The 14,952-nt window shown below is 44.4% G+C and overlaps 1 protein-coding gene across 2 annotated transcripts in view; it reads right to left on the bottom strand.

Annotated features, from left to right (window-relative positions):
* The window catches only part of NSMCE2 (NSE2 (MMS21) homolog, SMC5-SMC6 complex SUMO ligase), a 335,532-nt gene that overhangs the window by 144,817 nt on the left and 175,763 nt on the right, over window positions 1–14,952 (bottom strand). For both annotated transcript variants that reach the window (XM_056522743.1, XM_056522742.1), the window contains exon 4: window positions 13,972–14,125. In XM_056522743.1, coding sequence (XP_056378718.1) covers window positions 13,972–14,125 — 154 coding nt within the window. The remainder of the gene's footprint in view (window positions 1–13,971; window positions 14,126–14,952) is intronic.

The raw sequence follows: 14,952 nt of genomic DNA, 5'->3' as shown, positions 1-14,952 counted from the left end.
TGTTGGCCATACTTTAAAGGGGTACTCCGCTGCTCAGCGTTTGGAACAAACTAATCCGAACGCTGGAGCTGGGAGCTCGTGACGTCATAGCCCCGTCCCCTTATGATGTCACAGCCCGCCACCTCAATGCAAGTCTATGGGAGGGGGCGTGATGGCTGTCATGCCCCTCCCATAGACTTGCAATGAGGGGGTGGGGCGTGACATCATGAGGGGGCTATGATGTCACAAGCTCCCAGCTCCAGCATTCGGAACAGTTTGTTTCAAACTTTGAGCAGTGGAATACCCCTTTAACACCATCACTTCCACTTCCAGCCTGTTGACATAATAGGATTTCTAGGCATATACCATGCACTATTGACAATCGTTCACAACCAAAAAGACAAGATAAGGCCGGGTTCACACCACGTTATTGCAATACAGTTCCTGTAACAGGTTTTTTATTTTTTTTAATGAAAAACTGATTCCTCAAAATCGGACTAAACTGTATCAAAACGTGTGCACAAATTTTAACACGTATACGCTTTGAAAAATTATGTCCGGTTACATCAGTTTTTTAAGAAAAAAAACGTATTCGTTTTTAACTTTTCACTCCATTATGAATAAAGTTTCACTTTTTTGATTGAAATTCCAAGAAAAAAAACTTTCGGTGTGCACTGTGCATGAGCAAAGTCAAAAACCGTATGGTGCAAACCGGATGGAACCGTACGCACATACAGTTCTGTATAGTTCCCACTGACTCCCATGTTAAAAAAACGTATACGGTTTCAATACGGTTTTTCACCTGGACTAAAAATCATGGTAGGCTACGGTTTTGGGTACCGGAAAGAAAAGGACAAGGACAAGGAAAAGGACAAGGACAACCAAAACGGACACAACCGGATGCATCGTTTTGCATAAGGTTTTCAATGGAGAGTCAATGCATACGGTTTTCAATACGGTTCCGTCCGGTTTTCACATTGCAAACGTATACGAGAACTTTATTGCAAAAACGTGGTGTGAACCCAGCCTAACCCATACCGTGTGTATATAACCACCAAGAACCAGAACGTTATAGCGTTTCTTCGGTCATGCCCTATACTCTGTGGCAGGACTATTGTAAAGTAATAAAGTGATGGCATATTGACAGGGTGCGGCAGGTGACTAGGACCTAATATTTGCAGCCTAAATGTAATTATGAATGATTTTTGTGATTGCTCCTTCAATAGTTTTAATATCACTAGGATATGGCCATGAATGTGTGTTGCTTTCTCTATTCCAGTCTATGGTAACTCCCATGACTTGACTCAACTTGACTAAAGAGAGTCATGAATATTCACAGTCATCTCCACTAGAACGTGTTAGATGGTGGGAGACATTTATGGTATATTCTGTGGTGACAAAAGACACATAGAAGAGGTTGTCTTGTTTAGAAATGATATTAGGGAATACTGAGTAAAGAGTTAAACAGCTACAAAGAGTGTCTCTCGCTCTGGAGGACCTGTCCTGTCCAGCAATAACTAGACAACCCATTGGTGTAAATAGGACAGTGTAATGCTTCATTTCTCCTGTAGTGATGCTGCAGAGAAACTTAAAAGGGTACTCCGCTGAGTAAATGTACTGAACGCTGTTTTCGCGCTGCATGGGTCGGTCACGCCCCTTGTGACATCACACCCATGCCCCCTCAATACCATCACGCCCCCTTCCATAGACGTGCATTGAGGGGGCATAGTTGTGATGTCACAAAGGGAGTGGCCGACCCCCGCAGCGTGAAAACAGCATTCAGAACATTTACTTCCGAACGAAGGCCAGTGGAGTAACCCTTTAAAGGAAAACTGTAGGCTTGCTCCCCCCCCGCACTAACCAGTGGTACTGTCTGGTAGTGCAGGGGACGCTGATCAGTTTGATGCCTACTGTGCCCGGATCCGCACCGCCGTTCGGCCGTAATCTTCAATTTTCTGTATATGCTAATAAGGTGCTATCTGGCACAGGCTGAGCTAACTGGCACTGTGACGTCAGTGCCGCCTGCCGCATCACCGCCTAGCTCATAAATATTCCTCCCTCCACCTCTCCCTGCTCTGTAATGAAGAGGGAGAGACGGAGGGAGGGGAGGAATATTGATGAGCTGGGCGGCGCTGCGGCAGGCGGCACTGACGTTACAGTGCCAGTTAGCTCGGCCTGTGCCAGATAGCACCTAATTAGCATATACAGAAAATTGAAGATTACGGCCGAATCCGGGGCGGGGCGGATCCGGGCACGGTAGGCATCAAACTGATCAGTGTCCCCCGCACTACCAGCCAGTACCACTGGTTAGTTCGGTGGGGGAAAGCTGACAGTTCTCCTTTAAGAGCTTACTACCATGTTTTCCCATAGATTATACCTGATCGCTGGAGGTCCAGGCAGGTCTACACTGTGGGATCAGCTTATTGTCAAGGGACTGTTCTACCTATAAAAGAAATTGCTCAAAGCAGAGAACTCCTTATAGTTCTGTAATTGTCTCCATTAACATTAAGCATGCCCCATTATAGGTATTTTATGGTACAAGGAATAAATCGTAGTATTGTCCAGTCAGGGTAAAATCCAAGTTGGAAGTAAAAACGTCATGACCTTCTTAATAATCGATCTTGGATATGCGGCCCGAGGGCTAGGGGTTGTTTGCTTTCTCAGCAGCTGTATTAATAGTTTTTCATGTGCCGTCTGTGACGTTCCTCAGTAAAGATCCTGACATTGATTATTTTACTTCTATATTTGTCCTGTGTATATGGGAGGACAGCACAATCTGCAGCTGTACTTCACGTCTGCAGCAGCTTCTCAGAGATATACGAGAGCCCGCACAGAGAGCAGACCTTGAGAAAAGATGGAAGATCTCATCAGCTCTATGAATAAAATCACGATGCAGATACTGATAATACCCGCAGCAGATTTACAGAATGGAGGTCACTCTACGATAAACCTTATTCATATGGTGCCTGAAAGTTAAACAGATTTGTAAATTACTTCTATTAAAAAAATCTCAATCCTTCCAGTACTTATCAGCTGTATGATCCACAGGATGTTCTTTTCGTTTTGAATTTCCTTTGTACCTGACCACAGTGCTCTCTGCTGACACCTCTGTCCATTTTAGGAACTGTCCAGAGTAGGAGCAAATCCCCATAGAAAACCTCTCCTGCTCTGGACAGTTCCTGACATGGACAGAGGTGTCAGCAGAGAGCACTGTGGTGGTCAGACTGGAAAGAAATTAAAAAAAGAAACTTCTTGTGGAGCATACAGCAGCTGATAGGACAGGAAGGATTAAGATTTTTTATTAGAAGTAATTTACAAATCTGTTTAACTTTCTGGCACCAGTTGATTAAAAAAAAAATGGTTTCTAGTGGAGTACCCCTTTAAGGCTAAGAGATGTTATAAAAAAGGTGCTTATTAGATCTACATATGGGTCTTTATAGAATGCTTTACAAGACAGCCGCACAGAGGTATCCAGACTCCACATTATATTATACAACTCTGTGACAGCCTTGAAAAGGACCCGATAGTTTGGTAATTACTATTTACAAGTACATGCCTTTATGTACGTAGGTAACTACATAATATAATACCGCATATAAGGACATAAAAAGTGATGTAAAACTGAAGCAGAAATATACAAGTGCTTGATATCTATATACAGTATTACTGGCAGGTTGGTTATTTGTAGATCTAGATATAGAAAATATTGCAGCACTTATCTGGTGAGAAATGGTGGGTTTCTTTTGTTTGTCTCATGTTCCAATGGTGAAGTTTTAGTCTCTCCCTGATAGAAGCCATGGATGGAAACATTACCATTGGAAATGGATAAAACAAACCCACCATTTCGCCACCTCCCGCTTCTCTCCCCCTGCCTGTACTGGGGTCCTCCTGAGTCCTACCACCGCCGCTGCCCCCCCCCACCTATCCTCTGGCCTGAGACCGCCGCCCGCTACTCTTCCCCTGCCGGTCCTTAGTCCAACCACCGCCGCTGCCCCATTGCCTCCCCCATTCCCGGTTTTATAATTAACTGTTCCCGGGGTCCGCGCTACTTCTGGCTCCTGCGGCGTCCTGAGCTGTCACTGTGCGCACTGAAGGTGACGTCGCGTTGAGGACGTCACTCGTCATTGCGCAGCGCACAGCGTAACACAGGACGCCACAGGAGCCAGAAGTAGCGCGGACCCCGGGAACAGTTAATTATAAAACCGGGAATGGGGGAGTCAATGGGACGGCGGCGGTCTCTGGCTGGTGGAGGGTGTGGTGCGGAGCGGTGGGGGGGGATTTGTGCGGGGCATTATCGGATTATTGATCCCTAGCTGCAGGTATTTGAATCTATCTATTTTACATCTATCTTTCTCATTCCTATCTATGTGGGATGCACTGAAATTTCAGCTGCAGAAAATTATCAGCCGAAAACATTGGTAGGTGCGGCTACAAAAGGGACGTGGCAGAAAGACAATCAGATGGCATGCTGTGGAAGAGGAGGACCAGGGAGAAAAGAGGATGAGATGGGTGGAGAAGGAAGAGGAGTCCCGCGGAAGAAAGAACACTCCTGCAAAAAAGTGAATTTATCAAAACCTGTGCAGAAGAAAACAGAGTATACCTGTCGTCAACAAATACTTTTTATATAATGTAGATAATACCATTAGATGTATATTTTTGGGTTAAAAAATGCTGTCCCTGCAGCTATTGTCTGTGTGTCTCTATGAGGAGTCCAAAAACAGGAAGTGAGGGCAGGACAAGCAGTGCTCTGTGCAGACTCCTGGCTTGTCAATCATCCTGATGTATGAGCCCGGAGCATGTTATAGAGCCTCAGTGCACACTGTCCTGCTTTTTCTTAGTGTACAGAGCCCTGCTTGTCCTCAGTGTACAGAGCACTGCTTATCCCCAGTGTACAGAGCCCTGCTTGTCCTCAGTGTACAGATCCCTGCTTATCCCCAGTGTACAGAGCCCTGCTTGTCCTCAGTGTACAGAGCCCTGCTTGTCCTCAGTGTACAGAACCCTGCTTGTCCTCAGTGCACACTGTCCTGCTTTTTCTTAGTGTGCAGAGCCCTGCTTGTCCTCAGTGTACAGAGCCCTGCTTGTCCTCAGTGTACAGAGCCCTGCTTGTCCTCAGTGTACAGAACCCTGCTTGTCCTCAGTGTACAGAGCCCTGCTTGTCCTCAGTGTACAGAGTCCTGCTTGTCCTCGGTGTACAGAGCCCTGCTTGTCCTCAGTGTACAGAGCCCTGCTTGTCCTCGGTGTACAGAGTCCTGCTTGTCCAGCTGTTGCAAAACTACAACTCCCAGCAAGCCCCGACAGCCTTTGGCTGTCCGGGCATGCTGGGAGTGGCAGTTATACAACAGCTGGGGGCACACTGCTGGGGAAACACTGTATTAGAGGGCCACAGTTTGGGCACAACTTTTCTAGATGTAAAACCTAGACTTTCCCACCACCAAATCTTTACTTGCACTACAGGACCGTAGGAACAGGTTCTACATCTAGCATAGAGACCCATAAACACAGGTCCATTATACCCAAGAGAACGAGGATGCAAGGTACTGTTGTTTACGCAATTCCCTATTATAAAAATTCAGAATTCGATCCCTTTGCTAAGTCCCAGCTGTTTGCCGCATTTAAAGAAGCATGATAACTATGCAGACACCAACCACAAAAAAAAGGATGTATGATGGCTTATTGGTTCAAAAAAATTCCATTTTTTTTTCTCCATTTTAACCAATAAGCCATCATACATGCTTTTTTGTTGTTGGTGTGCTGAGGACTGAGTAACCTATTTTTCGAGATTTTGCACTTCTCCCTGGGTGTGAGAATATCTCAGTTAAAGGGGTACTCCAGTGGAAAACTTTATTTTTTTTAATCAACTGGTGCCAGAAAGTTAAACAGATTTGTAAATGACTTCTATTAAAAAATCTTAATCCTTCCAGTACTTATTAGCTGCTGAATACTACAGACACCTCTGTCCATTTTAGGAACTCTCCAGAGCAGCATATGTTTGCTATTGGGATTTTCTCCTCCTCTGGACAGTTCTTAATATGGACAGAGATGTCAGCAGAGAGCACTGTGCTCATGATGTCAGCAGAGAGCTCTGTGTTCCAAAAAGAAAATAATTTCCTCTGTAGTATCCAGCAGCTAATAAGTACTGGAAGGATTAAGATTTTTTAATAGAAGTAATTTACAAATCTATTTAACTTTCTGGCACCAGTTGATTTAAAAAAAAAAAAAAAATGTTTTCCACCGGAGGAATCTCTAAGTCAGTGTTTTCCAACCAGGGTGCCTCCACCTGCTGCAAAACTACAACTCCCAGCATGCCCGGACAGCCAAAGGCTGTCCGGGCATGCTGGGAGTTGTAGTTTTACAGCAGCTGGAGGCACCCTGGTTGGAAAACACTGCTCTAAGTATTCGCTTATATTCTTGTCAAAACAGCCCCCCGGTAGTTTCCCATGTCGGCGATGAAAAGACCGAGGCTGCCCGACTTCCTCTGCTATTTAACGTCTATATAATAGGCGCTACTGGAGGAACATTGGTGGAGCTTCTTCCATCCCATAGTTATTATGCGCAAGTCCAACGCATGACGGCGAAACAATGTCACGGTTCTGTGTTGTTTACGGATGTGTTGTGCGGCGGTGTAATTTCTGTCTACATTTTGCCTTTGTCAGGATGATGAATGAAGCTTTTGTTGTCATCCTGCGGGGCTTTTCTTAGCTCAGCTCCTTTTTTTTTTTTTGTTCCCACCTGTAAACGCTCGGATGATGGCGTGCGCGACGAACCCCCCCCCCCCCCCCCCCCCCCCCATGTGTACATTGCGTGAAAACATCCCTGGGAAGTAAACTGTGTTTATTTGCTGCATTCACAGTCTTGTACAAGATGCCTCATTGTCTTGTCTCCCTGTGCAGCGATGAACCGGAACGTCTGCATCTGGGCCACGCCAACCGAGCAGTAAAGTGACATTCCGGGCTGCTATTTCTTTAAGCGAATTTTAACTCTTTTTATTTTTTTCACAATGATATAAGGTTCTATTCATATAGGATTTAATCTGTCTGTCAGAGGTATATGTCAAAAGAATTCCTAGACCTTTGGCGAAGTACGCAACTTCTAGGTATACATTTGCATAGATCCCTCATTGACTCTTATTGTAAAAATATTTATTAATAAATTCTTAAAAAAAAAAAAAATTTACTTTCTTTTTACAGTATCCCTCCGCAATGGGAAGTGTAGCAAAAGCATGCTTATAGGTGATACAATAATAATAAAAAAATAAAATAAAAAAATATATATATATATATATATAAAAAGTGACAAACGAAGACAAAGAAGGCGTCCAGCACTCACCGCTTCAGCTTTGGCTATAAGGCTCCCATCCCGGGCTGCTCCTCCGGATCGGTGGACAAAGGTGGCGTGGGGCACTGAGTGCCCCACGCCACCTTTGTCCACCGATCAGGAGGAGCAGCCCGAGATGGGAGCCGTATAACCAAAGCTCAAGCGGTGAGTGCTGGACGCCTTCTTTGTCTTCGTTTGTCACTATATTGATTGCTATATATCTGTCCTAGCACCACCGCACCTGGTATATCTGGTATCCTGCCTGAGTCGTACCTTCTCCATCTCGAGGACCTGCGTGGATAAGGTACCGGTGCCACTTGTCTTTTTTCTTATTTTAGCACAAAAAATTAAATAAAAACTTGACTAGCCTGGCATATACTAGTTGGGCACATTTTGGGCATCCGCCAGGTGCATGGAACACAAATGTATTCAAATAACAAGATGTAAACAGACACGTATCTGTATAACCATGTAGAAGAAAACCCTCTCTAGTGTCCCCTACAGGTATCTTCACTGTACTTGAATTTATGACACAAGGAGTGATCCAGAGCTGCATGGTATTGATGCATATGCTCAGGGAGTGGGAATGCTAATAAAATAAACACACTTACCTCACTCCTCGCCGCCGCCAGTATATTGGTCCCTCAAGTTACAATATTAAAGGGCTTCTCCACTGGAAAAGTTTTTTTTTTTTTTAAATCAACTGGTGCCGGAAAGTTAAACAGATTTGTAAATGACTTCTATTAAACAATCTTAATCCTTCCAGTATTTATCAGCTGCTGTTATGATCCACAGGAAGTTCTTTTCTTTTTTAATTTCCTTCTGTCTGACCACAGTGCTCTCTGCTGACACCTCTGTCCATTTTAGGAACTGTCCAAAACAGGAGAGATTTTCTATGGGGATTTGCTCCTACTCTGGAAAGTTCCTAAAATGGACAGAGGTGTCAACAGAGAGCACTGTGGTCAGACAGAAAGGAAATTCAAAAAGAAAAGAACTTTCTGTGGATCATAACAGCAGCTGATAAATACTGGAAGGATTAAGATTTTTTTTTAATAGAAGTCATTTACAAATCTGTTTAACTTTCTGGCACCAGTTGATAAAAAAAAAATATATATGTTTTCCAGTGGAGTACCCCTTTAATTGGTTCCAGGACGAACATTGTATGATGAGACCAAAACTCTATGGAAACCTGTTAATTGGTTCTGAAGCCCCAAAATGTCATTTAAAAATAGGAAAAAGTGAGGATTAAAGAAAAATAAGTAGATAACTAATAGAGATAAAACAAATTCTTACAAATAAAAGTAAGAAAGATCTGCTGGGAGCTGTAATCACTGTCTATGTAGAGGACAGGAGCTTCTTCAGGGTCCTGTACAGAACACACAGTGTCCTAAAAAAGTAACATGGAGCCGCCCTCACCTGGTGTCCAAAGGAGCAGCTAACCCTGGTACAGGTAAAAGTACAGAACATGTAATACCTCCCCTGTACTGTAGGGGGCACTACCAGACAGTGCATGCACTTCAGTAATACAGGTAAAGAGTACAGAACATGTAATAAATCCCTGTAATGTAGGGGGGCCCTACCAGACACCAGGCAGTGCATACACTTCAGTAATACAGGTAAAGAGTACAGAACAAGTAATACCTCCCTGTACTGTAGGGGGCGCTACCAGAGACACCAGGCAGTGCATTCACTTAAGTAATACAGATAAAGAGTACAGAACATGTAATACCTCCCTGTACTGTAGTGGGCGCTTACCAGACACCAGGCAGTGCATGCACTTCAGTAATACAGGTAAAGAGTACAGAACATGTATTAGCTCCCTGTACTGTAGGGGGGCACTACCAGACATCAGTCAGTGCATGCATTCCAGTGAAGACCATTGTGGATAATATTGTAACCTGTGGGATCACTTTATCATGGAGCTCCAGTCCCCTGCTGTGCCGGACATCCGGGTTCGGGGATGTGACAGGACTGCTCAGCCAATCAGTGGCTAAGATGGGACAACGTTACAGATGCTTATTGGCTAAGTCGACTTGAGATGTCACATCCGCAATCCTGGAAGTACTGCATAGAAGGGACTGAAGATCCGAAATATAAGCAGCGGCGTGGAAGGTAAGTGTGTGTGTTTGTTTTTCTCTTAAATACCCCCTCCCTGAGCATATGCATCAAGAACATGCAGCCCGGATGACCCCTTTAAATGGGTATTCCGCTGCTCAGCATTTGGAACAAACTGTTCCGAACGCTGGAGCCGGGAGCTTGTGACGTCATAGTCCCGCCCCCTCATGACATCACTAGAGATGAGCGAAGTTACAGTAAATTCGATTCGTCACGAACTTCTCGGCTCGGCAGTTGATGACTTTTCCTGCGTAAATTAGTTCAGCCTTCAGGTGCTCCGGTGGGCTGGAAAAGGTGGATACATTCCTAGGAAAGAGTCTCCTAGGACTGTATCCACCTTTTCCAGCCCACCGGAGCACCGGAAAGCTGAACTAATTTATGCAGGAAAAGACATCAACTGCTGAGCCGAGAAGTTCGTGACGAATCGAATTTACTTTAAGTTCGCTCATCTCTAGACATCACGCTCCCACCCCCTCAATGCAAGTCTATGGGAGGGGGCGTGACGACAGTCACGCCCCCTCCCATAGACTTGCATTGAAGGGGTGGGGCGTGACGTCATGAGGGGGCGGGGCTATGATGTCACAAGCTCCTGGTGCTGGCTCTAGCATTCGGAAATGCTTGTTCCAAACGCTGAGCAGTGGAGTACCCCCTTAACTTCTCGGGCGCACACTTCATAATCAGCATTTTATTATTTTGTAGCATCTATTATCCTGTTCTATAAAATTAGAAGGTGGTGGTGGGTGCTGCGGAGCCCGCTGGGTGCTGTGGTGATCTGCCCCCGCACTTTTCTGTCTACACAGTAACCTTTCACATATCTCTCCTTTGTTGACGGAAGCAACATGATAATGACAGGTACGCTGCAGTCACGACCAGAAGGTATTTCTCTGAAAAGCGTGCGGCTTCTATTTATAATGCACATTTTTCTCCTAATTGCTGAGCTGCACTCGCTTCCTTCTTTATATCATTTGTTCCTTTTACATTTCCGTGGTGTTTCAGAAAATAAACATCTCAGGAAGTAGATAAAACCTTGTCCCGGAGTCGTGTGTAAAAGATCCACAGGCTGGCAACAAGTTCTCAGTGTTATTTTAGTTGCGGGATGGATAATATTAACCCTTAGAAAAACCTTTTTGTACATATTTCTGTGCATGTGAGGCTTTGAATATACCCATACAGTGGTCCCTCAACTTACAATGGCATCAGGTTACAATATTTTCAGTCTTTTCTAGACCATTATAACTTGAATGGCTGGAAGAACCGACCAATCAGAATGGGCATTTCACTGGTAAAACACCTGTATTCCTGAAGTGCATGCACTGACTGGTGTCTGGTAGCGCCCCCTACAGTACAGGGAGGTATTTCATGTTCTGTACTCTTTACCTGTATTACTGAAGTATATGCACTGCCTGTTGTCTGGTAGCGCCCCCTACAGTACAGGGAGGTATTACATGTTCTGTACTCTTTACCAGTATTACTGAAGTGTATGCACTGACTGGTGTCTGGTAGCGCCCCCTACAGTACAGGGAGGTATTACATGTTCTGTACTCTTTACCTGTATTACTGAAGTGTATGCACTGACTGGTGTCTGGTAGCGCCCCCTACAGTACAGGGAGGTATTACATGTTCTGTACTCTTTACCTGTATTACTGAAGTGCATGCACTGACTGGTGTCTGGTAGTGCCCCCTACAGTACAGGGAGGTATTACATGTTCTGTACTCTTTACCTGTATTACTGAAGTGTATGCACTGACTGGTGTCTGGTAGCACCCCCCTACAGTATAGGGAGGTATTACATGTTCTGTACTCTTTACCTGTATTACTGTAGAGCATGCACTGACTGGTGTCTGGTAGCGCCCCCCTACAGTACAGGGAGTTATTACATGTTCTGTACTTTTACCTGTACCAGGGTTAGCTGCTCCTTTGGACACCAGGTGAGGTCGGCTCCATGTTACTTTTTTAGGACACTGTGTACTGTACAGGACCCTGAAGAAGCTCATGTCCTCTACATTGACAGTGATTTACAGCTCCCAGCAGATCTTTATTACTTTTATATGTAAGGATTTGCTTTATCTATATTAGTTATCTAATTATTTTTCTTTAATCCTCACTTTTTCCTATTTTTGGATGACATTTTGGGGCTTCAGAACCAATTACCAGGTTTCCATAGAGTTCTGGTCTCAACATACAATGGTTTCAGCATACAATGGTCGTCCCAGAGCCAATTATTGTTGTCACTTGAGGGACCACTGTAAACACACACAATGACATAGTATACATTCTTGTTTGCTTTTGCCCTACTGACAATGTTTACAATATCACTAAACATTATATATATATAACAAATAGCCGCACTGTGTTTGCTGCTTACAGATAAACAGATCCAGAAGAGCAGACACTTTCTATAATACTTCATTTCTATACATAAAAGGTCTCTGATGCATCAAAACACCCAATAAACTTGTTATACAATTTCACATAAAAGCAGATACTTCACCCATTAAAAGGAACAAATCAGCAGATTTTAGCGTATATAACACTTGACAGCACGTTATATATGCTAAAATTGTTATCCTCACCATTCCGTGGTGGGGTGGGGGGGAGTTTTTGCACCAAGGGATAGTAAAGATATTAAAGGGGTACTCCGCTGTTGGAGCCGGGAGCTTGTGACGTCATAGACCCGCCCCTCATGACATCCTGCCCCGCCCCCTCAATGCAAGTCTATGGGAGGGGGCGTGATGGCAGTCACGTCCCCTCCCATAGACTTGCATTGAGGGGGTGGGGCGTGATGCCATGAAGGGGCGGGGTCTATGATGTCACGAGCTCACGGTGCCGGCACCAGCGTTCGGAACAGTTTGTTCCAAATGCTGAGCAGTGGAGTACCCCTTAAAGTTATAAAGTTATAAAGTGTCCCCCCCCTACCAGCTGCCGTCGCGGTCCCGTCCCCTCGTCTTGATTGATGGCTCATGTCACCACCGTTCTGCTTCTTCTGCTTACGGAGCAGAGCAATGACACAAGCCGTCAATCACGCCGACGGGGCGGGGCCAAAGCCGGAGCAAAAGGGAGCAACGTGAGCTGATAAATAGAAGACTACTTGCGGGGCCCCCTTGGGGCGGGGGTATGGAGGGGTGTCGGGGGGACTTTATGACTTAATAGATAATTGATGGTGAGGATAACGGTTTTAGCAAGTATAACGCGTTGTAAAGCATTATATACGCTTAAATCTGCTGATTGGTTCCCTTTAAGGGAATCTATCACTAACATTACCCACACTTATCTATTGGTATAGACTTCTAGTGCGGGTGACACTGATGATAATGGTAAGTCCGGGACAACTGCGAATGTACAGCTGTACATCAGAGCACAGGAAATACTATTGTCATCAGTGTCACCCGCACTTCAAGTCTATACTGATTTGGTTGGTGGAGGCCTGTAGTGCGGGTGATATTGATGACAATCAGACTTACCGTTCCCTGACCGGTTCCACTGTAATCCCCGGTTTTTGCATATACAAATTACCTTTTTGGTGCACGGGGGCGTGAAAGGTGACATTAGTGTTTAGATTACAGAAAATCTTCACAATAGATCATGATCACAGATCAGCCTCCCTCTTCCTTGTAGAATGACCTCTGCAAAGGTCACAGAGCATGTCTAGTAAACTATCCCGTTTAGGCTGCTTTCACACTATGAAGTTCACCCGTTAATAAACGTGTGTTATTATGTATTATTAACAGATGTTTAATAACAGGTGAATTAAGGGATGCTACAAAACATCAGTCATGTACCGGACGTTTTTACACCTCTGCCTAAAGACTCCCACAGCCAGGACTACTACTACTCCCATCATGGATCAGACTTGTTTCCATGATGGGAGTAGTAAATCCCTAGTAGCGGGAGTCTGCAGACAGCTGGGGAGGCTACATTAGTGTTTGTACTACTACTCCCATCATTGAACAGAGTCTGTTCCATGATGGGGGTTGTAGTACAGGGGCTGAGGGATTGATCGCAGCGGGTCTCACTTCTGCAACCCGATGCGATCAGAAGTTATTAAGCGGGCGGCATGCTCCACAACCCTGCGATCACAATGTATTTTTGACTTAAATTTTTAAATTCGCCGCGGGGATCCCTGAATGGCCGGTACTGAGGAGCCAATCAGGGATTACATCAGTCACGCCCCCTCCCATAGACTTGCAGTGAGGGGGCATGGCGTGACGTCACGAGGTGGCGTGGCTGTGACGTCACGACCCCCGGCGCCCGCACCCAGCGTTCGGAACAAAATGTTCCAAACGCTGGGGCAGCGGAGTACCCCTTTAACCTTTATAGCTCTCTGTAAATAGCATAAGGGTTACCCCCTTATGCTATTTACAGAGAGCTAACCTGATGATAGTTTCCCTTTATAACAGCTCAGGCAAGATGGCTGCCCATTTAATTATGTACTTAAAATAGAAACAGATTAGAAAAAGAAACAAAGACATATTTCCTTATTTGGCACTAATCAGTCAAAAAAAAAAAATAATTCTAGGGGATACATTCCCATTAAATGGATAAAATAAGGTGAATCTTTCTTACTTTGCTTCCTTAGGTCTCTGACCTGTTCTTTAAACTGGATGAATTTATCGGTTTTCTTTAGCGCTTCATCCTTGTTCTTTTTCCGACTGGCATTGTAGGTCATATTTACAAGCTCCTTCAAATCCGGGATCTCCTCAGGTGGGTCTCTTCTCACCTGCGGAGGAGGAGGAGGAAAAACATTAACGGGGTATTCCAGGCAAAAAAAAAAATTATATATATATATATATCCACTGGCTCCAGAAAGTTAAACAGAATTGTAAATTACTTCTATTAAAAAATCTTAATCCTTTCAGTACTTATGAGCTTCTGAAGTTAAGGTTGTTCTTTTCTGTCTAAATCCTCTCTGATGACACCTGTCTCGGGAAACGCCCAGTTTAGAAGAGGATTGCTATGGGGATTTGCTTCTAAACTGGGCGGTTCCCGAGACAGGTGTCATCAGAGAGGATTTAGACAGAAAAGAACAACCTTAACTTCAGAAGCTCATAAATACTGAAAGGATTAAGATTTTTTAATAGAAGTAATTTACAAATCTGTTTAACCTTCTGGAGCCAGTTGATATATATAAAAAAGTTTTTTTCCTGGAATACCCCTTTAAGACAAGGGACAGAAGTGGAGTAACAGTGAGCTTGTAATAGAACAAGGCCATGATAAATGATACTGTGATCCCTCAACTTACAATATTTTCAACATATGATGGTCTTTTCTGGACCATTGTAACGTGAGACCAGACTCAACATACAATGTACAGACAGTCCAGATCTGTGATACATGTCAATGGCTGAAAGATCTGACCAATCAGAATGGACATTCACTGGTAAAACTCATGTATTACTGAAGTGCATGCACTGACCGGTGTCTGGTAGCGCCCCCTACAGTACAGGGAGGTATTACATGTTCTGTACTCATCTTTACCTGTGTCAGGGTTAGCTGCTCCTTTGGACACCAGGTGAGGGCGGCTCCATGTTACTTTTTTAGGACCCT

The sequence above is a fragment of the Hyla sarda genome, chromosome 5 (genome assembly GCF_029499605.1).
Source record: "Hyla sarda isolate aHylSar1 chromosome 5, aHylSar1.hap1, whole genome shotgun sequence".
Classification (NCBI taxonomy): Eukaryota; Metazoa; Chordata; class Amphibia; order Anura; family Hylidae; genus Hyla; species Hyla sarda.
This window is presented reverse-complemented; position numbering and strand designations above follow the sequence as displayed.